General features: G+C 42.2%; 1 protein-coding gene across 1 annotated transcript in view; it reads left to right on the top strand.

The window, feature by feature from the left end:
- The window catches only part of dysf (dysferlin, limb girdle muscular dystrophy 2B (autosomal recessive)), a 69,714-nt gene extending 62,255 nt beyond the window's left edge, over window positions 1-7,459 (top strand). Inside the window, 4 exon segments of the mRNA XM_056368741.1 lie at window positions 1,923-2,095; window positions 2,180-2,289; window positions 2,392-2,539; window positions 3,073-7,459. Of these exon segments, the coding sequence (XP_056224716.1) occupies window positions 1,923-2,095; window positions 2,180-2,289; window positions 2,392-2,539; window positions 3,073-3,129 (488 nt within the window). The 3' untranslated portion in view covers window positions 3,130-7,459.
- The last annotated feature ends 11,640 nt before the right edge of the window (window positions 7,460-19,099 follow it).

Raw genomic sequence — 19,099 nt, 5'->3', positions numbered from 1 at the left:
GTGTTCATGTTTTTAGACCTTTTAAACAAAGCAGAGAAAAAGAGTTATTGCATTTCTGCTGTTACATTAAATACATCATCTTGAATGAGAAATTCTGCTTTTCTGATTGGTTTTCAGAGATTTTATAACCTGGATATTTATGATACATGTGCAACAACAAACCCAAATGTATTTCTACAGATTTAGTAACAGTTACAATATCTCTAAAGCACAATTTGTGGCTTTTTCAACAAAAATTTCTTTCTTAAACCTTGTGAAATTATTATACTTTGTTGTTTTGTCATTAACTTCAGCACAGTTACAGAGTGTCAGGTGAATCTGACACCATGGGATCTCAGCTATCGTGGCCCCTTTTTACCTTATTCAGTTTTAATTGACATGAAAACAGTTGTAGGTTTACTGGAAATGATCCATAATCTGCAGGTTCAGACTCAGAGCAATCCTGCACACACTGGCCCTCCTGCTTGTAGAAATTTACACAGTTTTTTCCCCCTGATTCCTGACTGAGGTTTATGTGTTAAATCCACCCAGGGAACCATACGTGCGATGTAACTACTGTGATAACATTTATCTTTAGAATTAACACTCCTCCATTTCCGCTGTGTCGGCACATTTCACAGAGAGGAAGGGCCGGTTTTATTTTTTCTTCTCGAGACTCAAGCTGTCAAAATTCTGCCTTTCATTCACCCCTGACGCGACCCCACCCCCGTCCCCTTAAAAATAACTCACCGCCGTGGCCCCCCCCCCCTGCTACAGTTCATCTTCTCCCTCTTTGCCAAACGAGGGAGGATGATGGTCTGTAGGCCGAGCGTCCGTCTGCAGTGTGAGAGGAGGAGGAGGAGGAGGAGGAAGATGAGGAATCCAGATCCTGATGTGTTCCTGTCCATCGGTTTCTCGCTCCGCTGCAGCGATTCCTCCCGCACCAGTTTATGCACCTCGTCCAGTCTGCGGCCGTGTCGCCACCTCAAAGCATTTTTTCCGCGCCTGTCTGTCTTCGGCTCATCAGCTCGGACCGCTGGCTGTTAATCTTCCTGCGCGGTGGGAGGGTCAGACACGAGCCATTTTCCTACAATCACCCCGTCAAACTGCAGCTAGCCCCTGGAAAAACATTTCCAGTGGACGTGTTGTTTCTCCTCAGCCGTCCATCAGCCCAGCATCCCTCCAAACTGAATGTCAACAGTGATCAAAACTTCACCAACCACCGCTCACCACAGGATCCTCCACAATTCACTACTCCCTAATTAGTCAGTAAGAAAACCTGGCAACACGGAGAACTGACGCTGCTGGTTTTTACTGACCTGAGCATCGTTTCCCAGAAGCCTCGTAACTGAAGACACGAGCGGGAGAAACTGAAAACAACACGTGTCATTGATGTTGTTATTGTTTTCATCCATTAAATAAGTGATATTTTATATAAAAATGAGTGATGATGTTTAAATTAGAAACCCATGAAGTAATATTTCACTTTTCTTTCATCTTACAGTCAAAATTTTTGACATTTTTATAGACGTCAGTGTCCAGTTTCAAACATAATAAATTCAGTAAGGCTTTTACACTGGGGGAAAAAATCTTCTTTATTCGGCGTTTGTTTGGAATAAAAAAGAAATAAGATATTAAATTAAAAGAAAGGAAACATTTACATTAGTTCAGTTTAGAAAAAAAGGAAAAAGAAAGAAAAAATGGCAAAAAAATCTAATAAAATGAGTGAACATAAGAATGTGTTTCTTTTGCACTCATTAAAGTCAATGTGAATAAGTGAAACAATTATAATGTTCAGTTTCACTGTATAAACTCAGCATTGACACTGAGCGCCAACTCTCAGCCTGGCGTGGCGTTGTTTGATGTTGACCTCCTGGTTGCCATGGTTACTTTGTCCCCTCGCGGTCCAGCACCGTGTGAACACGCTCTAAATGTCTCCTCAGGTCACCTGGTGATGGACCTGAACCACATGCTGCGTCCCGCCAAGTCTCCGCAGAAATGTAACCTGGAGCTCCTAGACCAGCCGGGGGACAGGCTGGTGTCTCTGTTCGAACAGAAGACGGTCAAAGGCTGGTGGCCCTGCACCTGCGAGCAGAGCGGACAGAAGATCATCGCTGTGAGAACACACACACACACACACACACACACACACACACACACACACAGACACTCAGGGACACGTCTGTTGTCTGTGTTTCAGGGGAAGGTGGAGATGTCTCTGGAGATCGTGACGGAGCAGGAGCAGGAGGAGCGGCCGGCCGGGGTCGGCAGAGATGAGCCCAACATGAACCCACACCTGGAGGAACCTCAGTGAGAGACACACACACACACACACACACACACACACACACACACACACACACACTGTAGCAGCGATCATGATCTGTAACCCTCCCTCTGCTCTCCTCCCAGGCGTCCTGAGACCTCCTTCCTCTGGTTCTCTTCCCCCTACAAGACCCTCAAGTTCATCCTGTGGAGACGCTTCAAGTGGTTCATCATCCTCTTCATCATCCTCTTCTTCCTCTTCCTCTTCCTCGGCGTCTTCCTCTACTCCTTCCCGGCAAGTTTGAGATCGAAAATCTAAAATATTATAAATACAAAGAAACAAAAACAGGATTCCGTATTCTTTAATTAACTTTCATTGTAAAATAATGAATGTTTTGTACGTCAGCGCAGTTATACTTGCATCATGTTGTGTGAAGTGGATGATACTGTAACAACATTATTTACCGTATGTAAATACTGTTTTTTTTTTTTACAGTGTATGTTTTAATATGACACCAGGAAGTTGTTGCCGGGGTAACAACTAATGCAGATTCACATTATTAGAAATTATAGATGTATAAAAGTAACTTCTGAAAACTAGCACAACAGTAAAGTAAATTTAAGTCCAAATACATGAAGAAGAATCAAGATAAAGGGAATGACGGAGGATGATAAGGAGTAATAAATAGAAGGTGTCTGTGGATGAGACAGTAAACACAATAAAAGCATTAGCATTAGCATTAGCATCGGTGATGAAATCAAACCAGGCTGAGAGAGAAGTGGAAAATAACTTCCTGCATCTTTTTTTGTTTCTTCTCAAACCCGCAGAACTACGCTGCCATGAAGATGGTGGGACCTTTTGGACCGGCCAAGGCAGCGGAGTGACGATGGAGGAGGAAAACGAGACACGAACAGTGAGGAAACACAAAGTCACGACTCTGGAAGCTTCATGTGAATTCTCCTCCTCGTCTTTCTCGAGTCTGTTTCATTCAGAGCGAGAACGATGAACCCGGGGGGAAGTGGATCTGACTCCAGACGCTGTTCTGAACACACGGACCGGATTAGTGAATAGTGTGTGTGTGTGTGGTGTGTGTGTGTGTGTGTGTGTGTCGTCCACTGACAGACACTGTGTTATTACCGACGCCTCCTGAGTGATCATCAGGTCTCGGCCTCGTGTCTTCATCTTCCCTCCGTCAGCGCCAGAAACAGAAGCCGTGACTGAACGGCTTCAAAATGTCAAACTTCGTCACCTGAAACTCAATTTAAGAAAAAGATAGAAAACTTCACCAATTTCTCTCCTTCAATCATCGTTTTCTCACCCTCCTCTTCCTCTTTTCCCTCTCGTTCCTTGTCGTCCTGAGTCTTTTTCCTCCTCCTCATTTTCTCCTTTGCATCCGTTCCACTTCCTCTTCCTCCCAGTACTCATTCTGTTCCTCCTCCTCCTCCTCATCAGTGAGTTTGCTTCTCCTCTACTTCCTTGTCCTCCTGCCTCAAATTATTTTCCTCCTCCTCCTTCAGTCTTTCAGCGCTCTCAGAGTTCAGCAGGTTAAATCGCTGGATTTGTTCCTGCTGATCTCGGGGTTTCAGCTTTATTAGCACAAAGTGTGTTTTCAGATAGATGGATGTGGGCAGATAAGGATGCACGCACACACACACACACACACACACACACACACACACACACACACACACACACACACACACACTGTGCAGAAGAACCTGAACACAAACCGGAGTCATGCTGTTTAGTCTGTTGATGTAATCTGTATTCTTCTTCTGTCCTGTGTGTGTGTCTGTGTGTGTGTGTGTGTGTGTGTGTGTGTGTGTGTGTGTGTGTGTGTGTGTGTGTAGTGTGTATTCATAAGTGTGTGTTTAGGTCAGGCCAGGGTTATGAGGAACACACACACACACAAAGACACACATATAGTGCTGAACAGGAAGGGTTAGAGGAGAGGGACTAATCCACCCAGAGTCTATGGGATTTCCTGAAGTACGTTTGTAAGTTTACAGTGTGTGTGTGTGTGTGTGTGTGTGTGTGTGTGTGTGTGTGTGTGTGTGTGTGTGTGTGTGTGTGTCTCAAGGTCTTTTGATCCTTAAATAGCGCACACCAACTGAAACAAGGACGGATGATGAAGACGAACTGAGCCGCAATTAAAAGACATGAAGAAGAGGATGAGAGAAATAATTAAACCCATTCATCTCTTTATTTAATTTAATCTGTTTCTTCTTCGTGGGTTTCTTCTAAAGTCAGATTTTTATTTTTTTTCACATAGTTTGCTGTGGTCCTGACCAGAGTGGAAAAATTGACATGGACCCGTTTGGTTCGCTTTAGGTTCACACCGGCCGGTTACGAGCCAACCAGGCCCCGTAAACAAAAGTCACATGGACCCGCGAGCGGCTCATTTATTGGACGGCGCCTCGGTAACCTGTCGTCCTGCCAGGTCAGGGGGGCGTTTAGCGCTAATTTACCTTCTCTGGAGTTTTAAAATCTGTTAACGACACATTAATGTGAATTCGAGCATCAGCCCAGATTCAACGCGTCTCGCTCGCCTTTCCAAACACGAGGAACTGACTCGCTCTCGGACATTCGTCTCCTTGCACCCACAAACTTCTGCATTGTGTTTTTTTTTGTTTGTTTTCCCCTCCGCAGAGTTTAGACTGCGATGTTGCTCTTAGCAACCACTGTGAGGAGATCAGAGACCTGTCGGTGACGTAGCTCAAACCACCCGTTCTCACCTCTGACAAAACCTCAGAGAAAAGACAAGAACACCTCTGAGGATGAGGATGAAAAGAAAAGGTGCATCTGATTCGTTTTGCCGAACACTAAAGATTCGTCACACACACACACACACACACACACACACACACACACACAAAAAGTAAAATCAAGTGCTAATTTTTGACCTAAGTTCATTTTCTATTCACCATCTGGCTTCCCTTTTTGAATGTAAGCAAATGCTACCACTTAGAGGGATGCAAAAAAAAATAATCAAGGCCCATGTCCATCAGCTGCATCATGTTCTGGCTCCATCACGGCTGCCGGAGATGAGCCGCTGTTTCACCTGCTCAGCTTTCATCTCTGAAGCGTCAGATTCACGTGTGAATGTGTGAATCGAGGCTTTAAGACACTAAAGTCTGTTTGAAAGCAGGTTTCTGTGGGGAAGCGTGGGATAGCTTCTGTTAGGCCACATCAGTATGTGTTAGTGCTTTAAGTACTGAGCTGTTTTTGAGGTCGGAACTTCCTGTTTGGCATCTTGTGGTTCAGGTTAAGTGGACTGAGGTTCTTCTTGCTGTTTACATTTATCTTGAAGTTTAGAAGAATGAATGTCGCCATGTTTTTGTCCAGTACCTGCTGAAAACGTGTGTTCAGATACAAGAAAAAGATGAATATTTCACAATTTGACTTGAAAATGACTCGAGACGAATAGTCCTGGTGATTTCTCACAGTTATATTTACGACATATATACTTCTCTTATCACATAATGACAGTGAACAGCTTAGTCATATAGCTCATGCTAATTGATATCGGTGTTGTATTCAGATACTTTTTGTAAATATATAAAAGAAAAAGTGCAAATAACAAAAAACAAAACAAAATGAAAATTCCTATTGCATCATGTCTGAATGCAGCAGATACCTGTCAAGAAAAGTGAAGATGAATTTATTTAGATTCTTGTCGGGATGTTTGCCTGAACACATGAGAATTTTATGGACTTTTTTTTTTGTGTACTACACTTAAATTTTGTGTTAGTATCTTGAAATAGCTTTATATATATATATAATATATATATATTTGACAGAGCTTTAAACATCCTGCTGATGTAACGGAAAACTTTTCTTCAGACAATCCTGCTGTCAGTTGTTGTTGTTGTTGTTGTTGTTGTTGTTGTTGTTGTTTTCAGTGAAAGTGATGTTGACTTTTTTTTCCGGTTGTATTTTCCACGGAGCTTTAAGACGCCTTCATGCTGCACATCTGACTCAGATTCGACTGTTTCCTTTCAGTAAATGCAACGTGCCTTTAGCCTTTAGCCTTTTAGCTTTGCTGTCTTAATGTACAGTAACACTAACTCGTGCCTCAGCATGAATTAAAACTATACAAAAACAACCAAAATGCTGCTTTTTTAAAAAAGAAATTAGTTGTTACCAGTTGCCTTTATGAAGCTTTTCATACTTATGACACTTTTTCTCTCAAATCACTGAATTAAACGAGGAAAACCAAAAAACTGCTGCTGCATTCATTTCTGATGAGCTGAAACTAGCCACACCCCTAATCAGTGACATCACAAGGCAAAATACCCGCAGTGACATCACTGATCAGGGCGTGGCCAGATGTGAAACATGCTCAGCGGTTTTAACAGTTAAAAAAATATGAAGGAATAGATTGACATTTTGGAAAATAAACTTATTTATTGTCTCTCAGAGTTGGATGAGAAGATTGTGATTTTTATTTGAATGATATTGATCTTTGCGTTTGTGGCTTTACTCAGTAAACACGCACATCTGTGCTGAATGTTGTGTGTGTAGTTTTAGTAAAATAAATCCTTGATCCTGCAGCTTTTTACCCGGGAAATGTGTTTACAATTTAGACTAAAGTTCGCACTTTACACAAATTTATACTGAAAGAAACAACAAGAACGTTTCCCAGGAAGAAACAAGATGTAACATGTTCATTCATGAGCTTTACAGATGCTGCTGGACAGATTGTTTTCCCAAAATGCTGAACTATTCCTTTCTGGTAATATACAAAACAAACTAAAAAATAAAGAAGCATGTTTGAAGTTTTTGTTAACGAACAAACTCGGACTAATCCTTCCATCATCCCCGTCGCTAACTCTGAATGCTTCACTCTGTTTCTGCTCTGTGCTTCGGCTTTAAACACGAGCATCCTTCTGCTGTCGACTCCAATAAACTCCCGATGCCATAAAACTGCACCGAACAGAAACACGCAGGAGCTCTGTCTCCGTGAAACTGGAACTGAAAACTGGTTTTAAATCCAATGTGTTTTCACGTGAGCGGCACCGTGACGGATTCCTTCAGTGTTACTGTAAACGGTGGGTGGTCGTGACTGACAGTGTTAATGATATTTGAATGTTTTCTGGGAGACACAGACTGAATGTAATCCAAACGTGACATGTATTTGACTTCATATCCACAAAGAGCAATACTGTGTGCACTGCATTATGTCATGTATTATCAATAAAACTACATTTCTGATCGGTGTGTGCCGTGTTTCTTTGCACGTTAAACAAAATAAACATTGTCAAACATTTTGTCCTAAAACGTCGAGACTTAATATTTGTAAAAGACTCAGTGTGACTTTCTTTTTTCATTATCTCTGATGTCAATTATTAATAAACGTCTATAAATCTGCTCAGAAACCATAGAAACCATCTTTTTAACTCCAGAACTTGCCTGAGAATCTAAAAGTTTTTAAGTTTCCTTCAGCATCACAGTAATCCAGTGATACTTGTCTGTACATTTATGGATTAATTGCAAACATGAACTGCTATTAGCTAATTCAGCGTACTTTTAATGGTGCTAATTTGCCAAAATGTAAATAAAAATAAGATAAAAAACAACAACAAAACAGGTAAACCACAAGCTAATTCACTGAATCCAACGTTTACATCCTCTCAAACATTATGGGAACTGTAGATTCAAAACTAACAGCATGATTATTCCCCAAATTATGGTAAAACGAAATAATTATAGGAGTGACAGAATCCATTAATATAATTGTGAAACCCTCATATGTTTTAATATTAAAGCACTTGCTCACCACACGATGATGAACACACACCAGCCACATGAATTATCCTTTATGAGTCTGAGCTACTGTGAAACCTACAACACTGTTTTCTGAATGAACTCAACTCACTTTATTTACAATTTTACAACGTTGTCGTCAGAGTCACGTGTTGGACACGGCTAAGCTAAATCATTACGGTTAGCAGTAAATCATCATCAAGGTTAGACGGGATCATTTTGTAGTCGGCGTTGTGGTTTGTAATTTTGGTCACGGTTCCATTACGTCGCGTTGATGTTGGTCCAGTTCCATTTCAAGTTGTAAAACTCCTTCTCTCTCTTTTTCATTTAAAAAGCATTAATTTTCTTACAAACGAGTACATTTCCAGGCTTGTGTGTGTGTGTGTGTGTGTGTGTGTGTGTGTGTGTGTGTGTGTGTGTTGAGGGTGTGTATATATATATGTATATAAGTATGCAGAGTGTGCACGTGTGCGTTCAGTTCACTGACCTTGGTGCGAACCCGCAGCGTCGGACTGCAAACTCTTTGATCGATTCCTCTCCCGAGCTCCCACAAGCCCTAAATTATTACTTTGCCTTCCCACCTCTTCCTCGTTTCCTCCCTCCCTCCATCCCTCCATCCTCTCCTCCCTCATCCCTCCTTCCACTCGTCCATCCCTCCCGATACCACATCGCTCCCATCCCGTAACCTCTCTCCTTTTTTCCTCTTCTTCCCATCTCATGTTCTCCGGTCTTTGCTCTCTTTCTCAGGGGTGTTGTTATGGTCAACGTGAACTGCAGGTGAACCGCTGACCACTGTGTGTGTGTGTGTGTGTGTGTGTGTGTGTGTGTGTGTGCAGTCTGGGTGGGCTGTGGTGGTGGTCTCCATCCCTTTCTCTCTCATTTTCTTTGACCTTCCCTGTCTTCCTCCTCTTCTCCTCCTCCTCTTCCTCCTCACCTCACCCTGACCTCCCTCCCTCTCCTCCTCTTCCCTCCATTTTTACCTCCTCCAGTATTTCAGCTCCTTATCACTTCCTGTGCCGTACAAATGACTCACGTTGTATTCTTTGGCTCCGTTCACACTGCAGCTGAAATCAGACCCCCCCCCCCCCCCCGAGATTTCATGGTTTCTAATCTGAAAAGCTTTGAAAAAAAGAAAAATCTGAATAAAATGTCCAGAAAGTTCCTGAGAAATTCATTCTGAGTGTGAAACATCTGTTAATGCTGGTAACAGGGTTATCGCAGCATCTTTAACTTTGTTTATTGTGTGTTTTCGCCTCTTTTGTGGCAAATGAGTTGAACTCAAACACGAGCGTAGGGAGGTGAAGTGTGTGTGTGTGTGTGTGTGAACACAGCCGTGTCAAAGTGAACAAACTACACTTAACGGCAACAAGATGAATCTGCCATCACCTCAGCATCAAACAATATATGTGTGTTTTCTTAACACAGTATCAATATTTCATTTTTAATATCAATACCGGTTGTTTGTGCAGCGTTGAAAAAGAACTAGAATTATCGCCTCCACGGTCGTATCCCTCCGCCACTCAGACTACTTTCAGGTTACGTCCCTGTTTATCCACAGTCAGATAAAATATTTACCTTTTTACAGCTTCTAGATTTGAATGTTTAAAAGCGTCTTCTTCAGGTTTGATAATCGAGAAAATAATTAGTCTAAATCACGCTGAAGTTCTCTTCATGAAAGACTGGAAATCTTTTCGGACATGATTAGTCTATAAAGTAAAAGATTTATTATCATGTGAAGTTTTTATACGGTGTAATATTTCAACATCGTGATTTATCCATTTCGCAAAACAGAATTCTATTTATCTTTCTTGAGCTTTTAATCACTGACCTCGTATCAGCATTCCTCCCTGTTTTCTTCCTCCTCCACCTCTCCATCATCATCCTCCCTCCCTCCCTCCCTCCTCCTAGCTTCATTTTTCTCCTCTCTCCTCATCCCGTTGCCTCATCTCCCTGCTACGTTAATCAGACTCGCTGATGAATTAAATGTGGTTCCTCCGAGGAATGTTTTGTTTACAGCCAACGCATTCCCCGACGGTGTGTGTGTGTGTGTGTCTGTGTGTGTGTGTGTGTGTGTGTGTGTGTGTGTGTGTGTGTTTAAAAAGGCAGCTTTGAACATGGAGGGGTCAAAGTGCACCTCATTCACCAGACATGATGGAAAATGGCCGGAGGGGAGGCTGGCAAACAGGATTCTAGTTGTTTCATTATCACCTGAAACACACACACACACACACACACACACACACACACACACACACACACACACACGTAGCGACGAGGAGGCCTATAACATCAAACACTTGCAGCTAGTAAAACTGCAGTAGCCCCATCTGTACCTGGGAGTCTATCCGTCACACTGCCAAAGTTCAGGCCAGTGATATCAGCTTACAAACACTCACACACACACACACACACACACACACACATAAGCAGACATATGATATCAGCTTGCAAACACTCACAGACACACACACACACACACTTAGATACTCATGTGTACAGATGTGCGTTAACAGCTTGCTCTGACACCTCTGAGGCCGTCCAGAGTGCAAATCGCTGCCTCGATGAAGCTGTCTGTCAGCGAGCGCTGATGTTCACCGTTTGGCTTCTGACTTCAGTTTACATGAGGTTTTTTTTTTTTATTGTTTTTTGGATGAAATTTAGGAAAATGAATTAATCAGCTGTAGCTGCATCCAGCTGCAGGAAACTGGATTGATGTTAAAGTAAGACACACAAGCTTTTTGGAAGTTGGGTCAGTTAATCCTTAGCGAGGGAGATGTAAAACAAAGACGTCCTTGAATGCAGACCGCGATGTCACTCATCGTTAGTTATTGAAATGTGATGTTTGTGGATTCGGTTCCATGACTCACAGCTGGAGCGGCTCTGTGACTTGGATCAGCACGGAGCTCTGAATCATCAGCAGCCTCCAAAATATTCATACATTTATTAGAAAATACCTGGTTTCTTGATTTTAAAAAAACGTCGAAGGTAGAAGCATTTGTGCTTAAAGACGTTAACTACAACTCCCATGGTGCTTTTCAGCAAGAAAACATCCAATCACCACGCTTCAGATTCTCTTATTTGCACGCTAACAGCAGGTGGAAGGAAAAGATTTACAAATTGTGGGTCAGTTGTGAATAAATTCAACAACAATTCAACATGCTCAACATGCTAACAAGCCAGCTCATGTAGCTCAGTGGCTAAGAGACGTTTGTCCTTGACTGGACTGTGTTTTTAACCATGTTAGCATCATGGCTATAAGTTGATCTGTCTGTCAGTCAATCGATGAATCCACCTCTTTCGCCCAGACTTTGTTTTTTTCCTACAAAACTAATGACGTTCCCATTAGCCTCAGCTGTATTTCATGCTAATTAGCCGATGTTAGCATGCTAACACGCTAAATTATGATGAAGAGAAAAACGCCCCGACACTCTTGAGGGTTTGCGTCGGTCGCGGCGCCGTGGCTGGTCGTTGACGGTCTTCATGCACCCGTGTTTCACCCCGGTCCACTCAGAAACACTGTGATTTGGCTCTTTCTAATGAGGTTGGACTCACCCACTATGTTTTGCCTCTGGAGCAGCTTTATTGCCCCCAACTAGCTCTTGTAAAACCCTTTGTAAATCTAGAATTTGTTCAGCAGCGTCAGACTCCATTGTGTCTTCTAGCTTGATGCTGGACTGTTTTGTCGGGTAGTAATTTCTTCTCATGGTGAATTCGTATCCGTGATCTTGCGGCTACATTTGTGCGTGCGCTCAGACGTGACGGTCATCATCGCCGTGTCTTTGCCGTTGTTTTTTTTTCTGTTGTCCTTTTAGCCTACCACCAACACACGGCTGTAAACTCATTTTACACGCCATGCTCCCCTCATTAGTCTTTGTGTTAACTAGCAGCGAGGAATGCAGTTGAACAGCTCAGTGGAAAAAGCAGTATAATTTAACAAGATGCTAATCACTGGATTGTTGGGGCGTTTAGTCACTGTATAGCTGCATGCTTGGACCTGGTCCAGAGCTCAGGTAGGAGAGGGTGGTCTGCTCTTTACCTCATCCCCTGGTTCATCTCAGACTCCCCTGGTCTGAGCAGCTGGCAGGGTGATGTGGTGCTCGGAGAATGTCTTAGAACTGACTCTAACATCGGAGGTCGGACACTGTCTCAGCGTTACAGTATGTATCATGTTAACGGTCCGAATGAAAGTGATGACCACTAAACATGGTTGACAAAGTAAAATGTTTGCAACGTCCTTCTCACCTATAACCAGAGCTTTTCAACTGTCAAGTCTCCCTTCAAATTTAGCAAGTCGAATAAAGAAAATGCAAATTAACATGTGTTTGTTGACTTGAGATTAAAGGTTGTACTAATTCTCCAGTAAGGTGCCATTAAACCGTCGCAGAAGAAAACAGGGAAACGAGACCGTGAACTTTAAAATAAAGACCTGTCAAACCTGAAAGGAATGAAAAACGTGATGGAGTTTCTGATCTGATGTTTTGCAATGAACTTTTTCTTTTATATATATATATATATATATATACACCAACTTTTCCGCCTCAAATTGTAAAAATTGCCATATTTCAACTTTCTTTTATAAAAATGTTTTTGCATTTTCACTCACCTTTTTTATCCCCAAATTGAAAATAAGCACAAAAGCAGATGATGGAAAAACACCAACTGACTTTATTTCAATGTGTAGTAGCTTCACATTAAAATACTGTGACTGACACACTGAGATGAGATTATATTAAACTAGATGTATAAAAACTTACTTCTTCAATCAATCAATTTGTATTTTGACTTACAAATCACCAAAACACACACTCAGGTTTCCTAGTTGCTGATTCTGCATAAGGTTTCTTTTCCTGCTAAAAAACAAAATCATCTTATTTGCTGAGCTTGAATCCTAATAGGTCCCCCCACCTGTCACGTGACACACTTCCTGTTGTGTGTCTTCAAACCAGGAAGTTGTCCTCCTGCCTTTCAGAGGAGCTTTTGTCTGCTTGTGCACACCTGTTGAAAATCAACTTCCACCTGCAAACAGCCGTGTGTCAGAGGTGAGTGTCTTTGTTTTCTCCAGCATTTTTTAAACCACTCATGAACCACTGATGCTTCTTAACTCACTTCATGAAAATTGAAATGCACTTTCATGCGGAGGTGAGATTTCATTTGCAGTTATTGTCCTGATGCGCACAGATAATGAAACATCAGAGGGAAGATAATTATTCAAATCTAAATATACATTTTTATTTCAGACAAATACAAGTTGTGCCAGAAACATGCTGATGTTGCTGCAGGTAAGTTAAATCTGACCTCCCATATATTCATTCATTCATATATATATATATATAAATTATTTGTTTGTTACTGAACCTTATGTTTCAGTTTTTATAAAGGTAAGTCCATCTCCACTTATCTACTCAGGTAGATCTCAGGTAAATAATATGAGCTTCATAAATGAATTTCTTTCGTGTGTAGAAAACATGTTGCCAAACCGGCCGGAAAACTCAGGAAACTGTCACAACACATTCCTGTAATCTCCCAGGATGCCTTTCTTCTCTAAGCGTCCTTCACACTCTGCACCTCAGATGTCCTGACCTTCTTGCCGAGAGTTCAAACAACCGTGCAAAAAGTTACGAGGGAGCGGCACCGAGGAGGAAGGAGGAGGAAGAGGAGGAAGAGGAGCGTGAGAGTCAAAAAGAATGGACGTCCAGTTTTATCCTGAAGGGACTTTTAAAGGAAACGGCTCCGACATTGTGAAAAACAGTAAGTGTGAAGCGACACGCCGCCTCGCACATCTTCAAGGTCGCGTTTGAAGGATGTTATTTACACACACACACACACACACACACACACACACACACACACACACACACTTACAAATGCTCCCTAAATGTCAAGGAGAGGCTCCTGACATCTGACGAGCTCTCACACCTCCTGTCCATTTCCTGTGCGACGTTCACAGGTCAAGGACACAAAAGGAACCAACGATGTATGTGTGTGTGTGTGTGTGTGTGTGTGTGTGTGTGTGTGTGTGTGTGCAGTGTGGGAGCTGTAACCTCTGTCATGTCTCACAGTGCCCCCCACCTCCCCAACAAAGTCCCAACAAAACAATGCCTGTCTTTGTTCAGCCTGGTATTTCTTGACTTCTATTGTTGTGTTACGCTGGTGTGTGTGTGTGTGTGTGTGTGTGTGTGTGTGTGTGTGTGTGTTAGTGTTAAAGTGTGTGGCCTCTATCGCGCTCACACACTTGCTCACGCAGGGCGAGATTTTACCAAACCAGTGGGATGTTATGATTACAAATTAGCATCTGTGCTAATAAGATTTCGGGGCCGTTAAAGGAGGGACTTTTATTTTGTCTCGTTAAGGAGGATGGGGGGGTAGGGGCTTTTATTTTGCTGGCTCGTTAAAGGCAGCCCTTAACGACCTTTGAGGCTGACAGTAAAAACAGTGATGAAGTGAAATGAAGTGTGTGTTATTTTAATGGCTGTGGCAATCTGTTGGAGATGTTCTGGTGTGTGTGTGTGTGTGTGTGTGTGTTTTCTCATGTTTGCTTTATCTCTACTTTTAATGTGTTTGTGTGTCCATTTGAAACTGTGTGTGTGTGTGTGTTTTCATGTTGGCGTTTATGTGCATGCTGGTGTATTCTTTAAATGTCTGTATTTGTTTACGCGACGTCAACCCGCATTGCTTTTAGTATTAACTGAACATGTGTGTGTGTGTGTGTGTGTCTGTGCCCACTGTTTGTGAGTGTTTTTGTGTGATTTACAGTGTGTGTTTCCAGTGCTTTCTGGTGGTCACAGTTACACAATATCCCTCTGTGTTGTTGCTCGCAACAATAGATAGTAAAGTTAGTTTCGTACTGCGATGATTGCTCTATAAATCTAAGTGCAGGCCGAGTGTTTGTGAGAGCAGCTCATTGTTCATTGTCTCGTGTGAGAGCTGCTGCCGCTCGGTCACTGGACTCTTTATCACTCTCGCCGTCCTCGTCAGTGCTTTTAAAAACACGTAACGAGCTCGGTTGTGGCGCTCGTTTGGCGAAGCGGAGTTTGCGTTGGTGACACTTCAGAGGAAAAGTTGACTTTGAAATAAACAGCTCATAACTGCAGTCCAGACCACTTTAATCCAGTTCCCGCGAAGTTTAGGTCAAAACCGGGTCCGCGCTCGGGGTGAGGCCGGGTCAGGACCAACAATTTCATTATGTAGTTATATTCAAAACCATAAAATAAAGTCTGTATTTCTTAAAGCCACAATTATTTTTCATGCCGTTAATGAAGCTTCAGCTGCTGCGAAGAAAGAGAATCACGCGCTCGTAACTCAGACATAATCCTCTTATTTTAAATTAAATAGATCAACGTCTTGGCACGACTTTAACAGGCCAGAATATTTAGATCTATTTATTTAAAATCTGAGATACGAGTGTGCAGTTTTTTTATTTATTATTATTGACGACTGTGTCACGAGAGCAGGTGTGTGTTTTCCTTGTATTCTTAATTATCCTTCAGATGCTGTAATGTTTTCACTGTAGTGTATATGAGGTGTGATGGGGAAAGAGGCTCCAGTAAGAAATACAGTGTTAAATACAGTATATTGCACATCAAGCAGCAGAATTACACTGTTTTAGATGTGGATTTTTGTGTGTGTGTGTGTGTGTGTGTTGTTGCTCACTGATGTTTGATAAGCCGCCGACTTTATGTCTGTGCGATGATCTCATTCACTGCCAACAATTTACCACAACTTACAGTGAACCAGAGTGAACACAGTTCCTCTAAATGTGTTATTTTTATCGTAGGAATTTCTGAGGGAAATTTTAATCTGCATCTGGATCCAGTTCTGCGTCGAAATACACAATTAAAGACATCGTTTCGATTCATCCTCAGGTCAGTGATTTTAATGAGAGATGAGAGAGCGTGAGAATCAGAAACGTGGAGGAAGAATCAAAAGGTAGGACAACATAATCACGTGACACACTGCATGTATCAGGGGGTTTGTTCTGCCTTGTAGCTGCAGTGAGGAAGAGGAGAGTTGAGGAAGACATGCAGCGAAGCCTGGCCACTGCAGCAAGTGTCACATATTATTATTATTATTACTTTTTTACTCATAAAATCTTAAATCCTGCATCAAAACTGGAAGCTAATCCCTTCGGTATCCTCGTTACACTCGAGCTTTCGGATCATCCTGCTCACGTGTTTCTGCCTGCAAAGAGTTTATCCTGGTTGTTTAGGAACCTGGATCAGCAGTAGTCCGGCTTTTGGTAAACTTCAGGGTTCAGGTGGTGACGGTCTACGAGACTGACAGCGGTCCGTCCGTCCCAGCGTCTGTGTGTCAACACCCTCGCTGAAACCCGTCTGAAACATCTGGACGGATCACAACGAGAAAAACCAACTCGTCCACAGATGTTTGTCTCTTCTCGACCCTTTTTTCTCTTGCATGTCATGAGAGCGGTCTGTCAGCGGTCCAGGACGCTCTCTGCAGACGGCGGGCCACCCTGCCTCCGATATCCCCCCCTCATCTACCTTTTTATACCCCGCAGCATTAAACCCTTCCAGACGCTTCAATGTCACAACCTTTATTGATACCGTTTGATGCCAGCAGCCGCAGACCACCATGCCTGGTAGCGACGGAGGCTTTTTCTGAACCTGTCTGCGTGTATTTGTATGAGTTAATACCCAGTAGGCACGCTCCAGATATTCTTCTGTGGGGGGGGGGGGGGTCTATAACTGCAAGTGGTTTCTGTCTGAGGAGCTGGTGCCAACAAGAGGAGACGAGCCTCAGCTTAATATTTACATCCACTCATAATGCGGTGAGCTTTCCCTGTGTGTGTGTGTGTGTGTGTGTGTGTGTGTGTGTCATCTCCTACCTTGTCCTGAAACTGTAGAAGTCTGAAACCAGCCAAAAACTTTTCTGAATCCATTTACTTCAATCCTTTATTTCTCCCTTTGTTAACTCTCTAGCCGTAAAGCGCTTTAACTCATGCTTTTCTTTTATTCTTTATTCCTCTTTTGGTTTTACTTTCCTGCTCTAAGCTCTTCTCGCTAATTTTATTGGTCTTTCTTTCCTTTTTCTTTTTCTTCCCCCATTCCCTCCATCCCTCTTGTTGTATTTCTTTTAATTAAATGTTCATTTTATGTGTAATTCCTAAAGCCGGGGCTTATAGCGGCGTAGTAAAAGTTAAATCAGTGTAGACTAAATGTTTGGACTTGCAATGATGAAAACGACCAATCAAACGACCGGGATAACGGCCAGCTTCATGATGTAATATCCTGTTGGGTTAAATCTTTTCATTTGAATGTAACTTGGACTGTTTCGATCTTTTCTCTCCTTCTTTCTTTCTTTCTTTGCATCCCTGGGTTAATGCTCAACATATACATACATCCACATCCCCACACACACACACACACAGTCTCATATCCTTCCACTCACCTCCTGTAAATGCGAGCAGGAAAAGGGGCTTTAGACGTCACAGAGGAAACGGCCAAAACATCATTCCAATATGTTTTTATTGCTGCGATTATTAGATTTCATAAAATAAATCCATTTTAACTGAGTTTACCGCTTGTTTTCTCAGTCTGTTTCAGAACTGAGGGCTGTTCTGTGTGTGTGTGTGTGTGTGTGTGTGTGTGTGTGTGTGTGTCACTGTGCACACGTCATTTCTTTTTCATTTGTGTATCTGTGTTCATGCTCTCAAACATGACGCTTTAATCACCAAAATCTTTTTCGCATCTGTGTCTGTATGTCTGACATTTAATGACATTGCTGCGTGTGTGTGTGTGTGTGTGTGTGTGTGTGTGTTTGCATGTTCAAAGGCGTCTGCTACAATAGAGCTATACACTGGTGCTAATTCCCTTCCACAGCTCGGCTCAGTTTCCACTGGCGATCACTTAACATTAAAACTATTTCCCTTACTTCAGCATAGGCCTAGTCTACTCTAATCTACTGACCTACTCTGTGTGTGTGTGTGTGTGTGTGTGTGTGTGTGTGCATGTGCGTGTGTGTCTGTGTGAGTGTGAGACAGGGGTGTGTCAACATGTATTTTCCACATGTAAGTGTGCCGAAGTTTGGTTTCCATCATGCTTTCATTTTTAATTATGCGTCCACACACTGTTTTTCTTTTGAATTTTCTCACAATTATTTTTTCAGCTGAACTTTATAGTTTAACTCTTTCATTAGAGTAACATTAGAGTTACAATCGTTTAGATTTTCATAACATTAAACCACATTTAAGGTCTGCGTTTTTCAGCAACAGCCATTCATGCATTTACAATCTACAATTACTTCTCTATACAGTTATTACAGTAATTACCTCCCTGTGCATTAGGAAATGATACTGCATCATTGTCTCATTGATAAGCTTCCTGTTAGTTCTCCTAACACTGTATCACAGCTGATTTTAGTGACTGCTAACGCTAACCCAACATTTCCTACTGCTGCACAACTTCTATTATGAAGCATTCACAGGAAATACCATGTATTTGTCTCTGAGGTTAGTGCAGCTAGCTCGAACGGTTGTTGTGTCCAACATGACATCAGATCACAGTTGCTTGTTGCATGATGGGAAAAAGGCTGATTATTGATTGACGTCTTTAATAAAACGGTATGAGTTCGTTTGGCTGCACCATGAACAGACCGCTGGCTTTTTCTTATTGTATGGCCTGAAACATATAAGCTCAAAGTCAAAAACTCAGATGGATAACTGGATAGATAAATGAACATGTGACCTTGTGGATCTCAACCTCACTGTTAATTACTGTGTTAGCATGTGTTAGCATGTGTTAGCATGTGTTAGCATGTGTAAACGTGCTCATATTGTAAGTGTGTAACTCGGCTGCGTCGTGTACGTGTGTTGTCGTTGCGTGTGCGCAGCAGCACTTACATTACAAGGACCATTGTGGCTTTGAAACCTCCTACTGTGACTGTTATGGCTCTAACACATGTGGCTGACACACACACACACACACACACACAGTCTCATATCCTTCCACTCACCTCCTGTAAATGCGAGCAGGAAAAGGGGCTTTAGACGTCACAGAGGAAACGGCCAAAACATCATTCCAATATGTTTTTATTGCTGCGATTATTAGATTTCATAAAATAAATCCATTTTAA

This window comes from Seriola aureovittata, chromosome 23 (genome assembly GCF_021018895.1).
Source record: "Seriola aureovittata isolate HTS-2021-v1 ecotype China chromosome 23, ASM2101889v1, whole genome shotgun sequence".
In the NCBI taxonomy this organism is placed as follows: domain Eukaryota; kingdom Metazoa; phylum Chordata; class Actinopteri; order Carangiformes; family Carangidae; genus Seriola; species Seriola aureovittata.
Note: the sequence above shows the minus strand (reverse complement) of the source record. Positions and strands in the feature narration are given on the sequence as shown.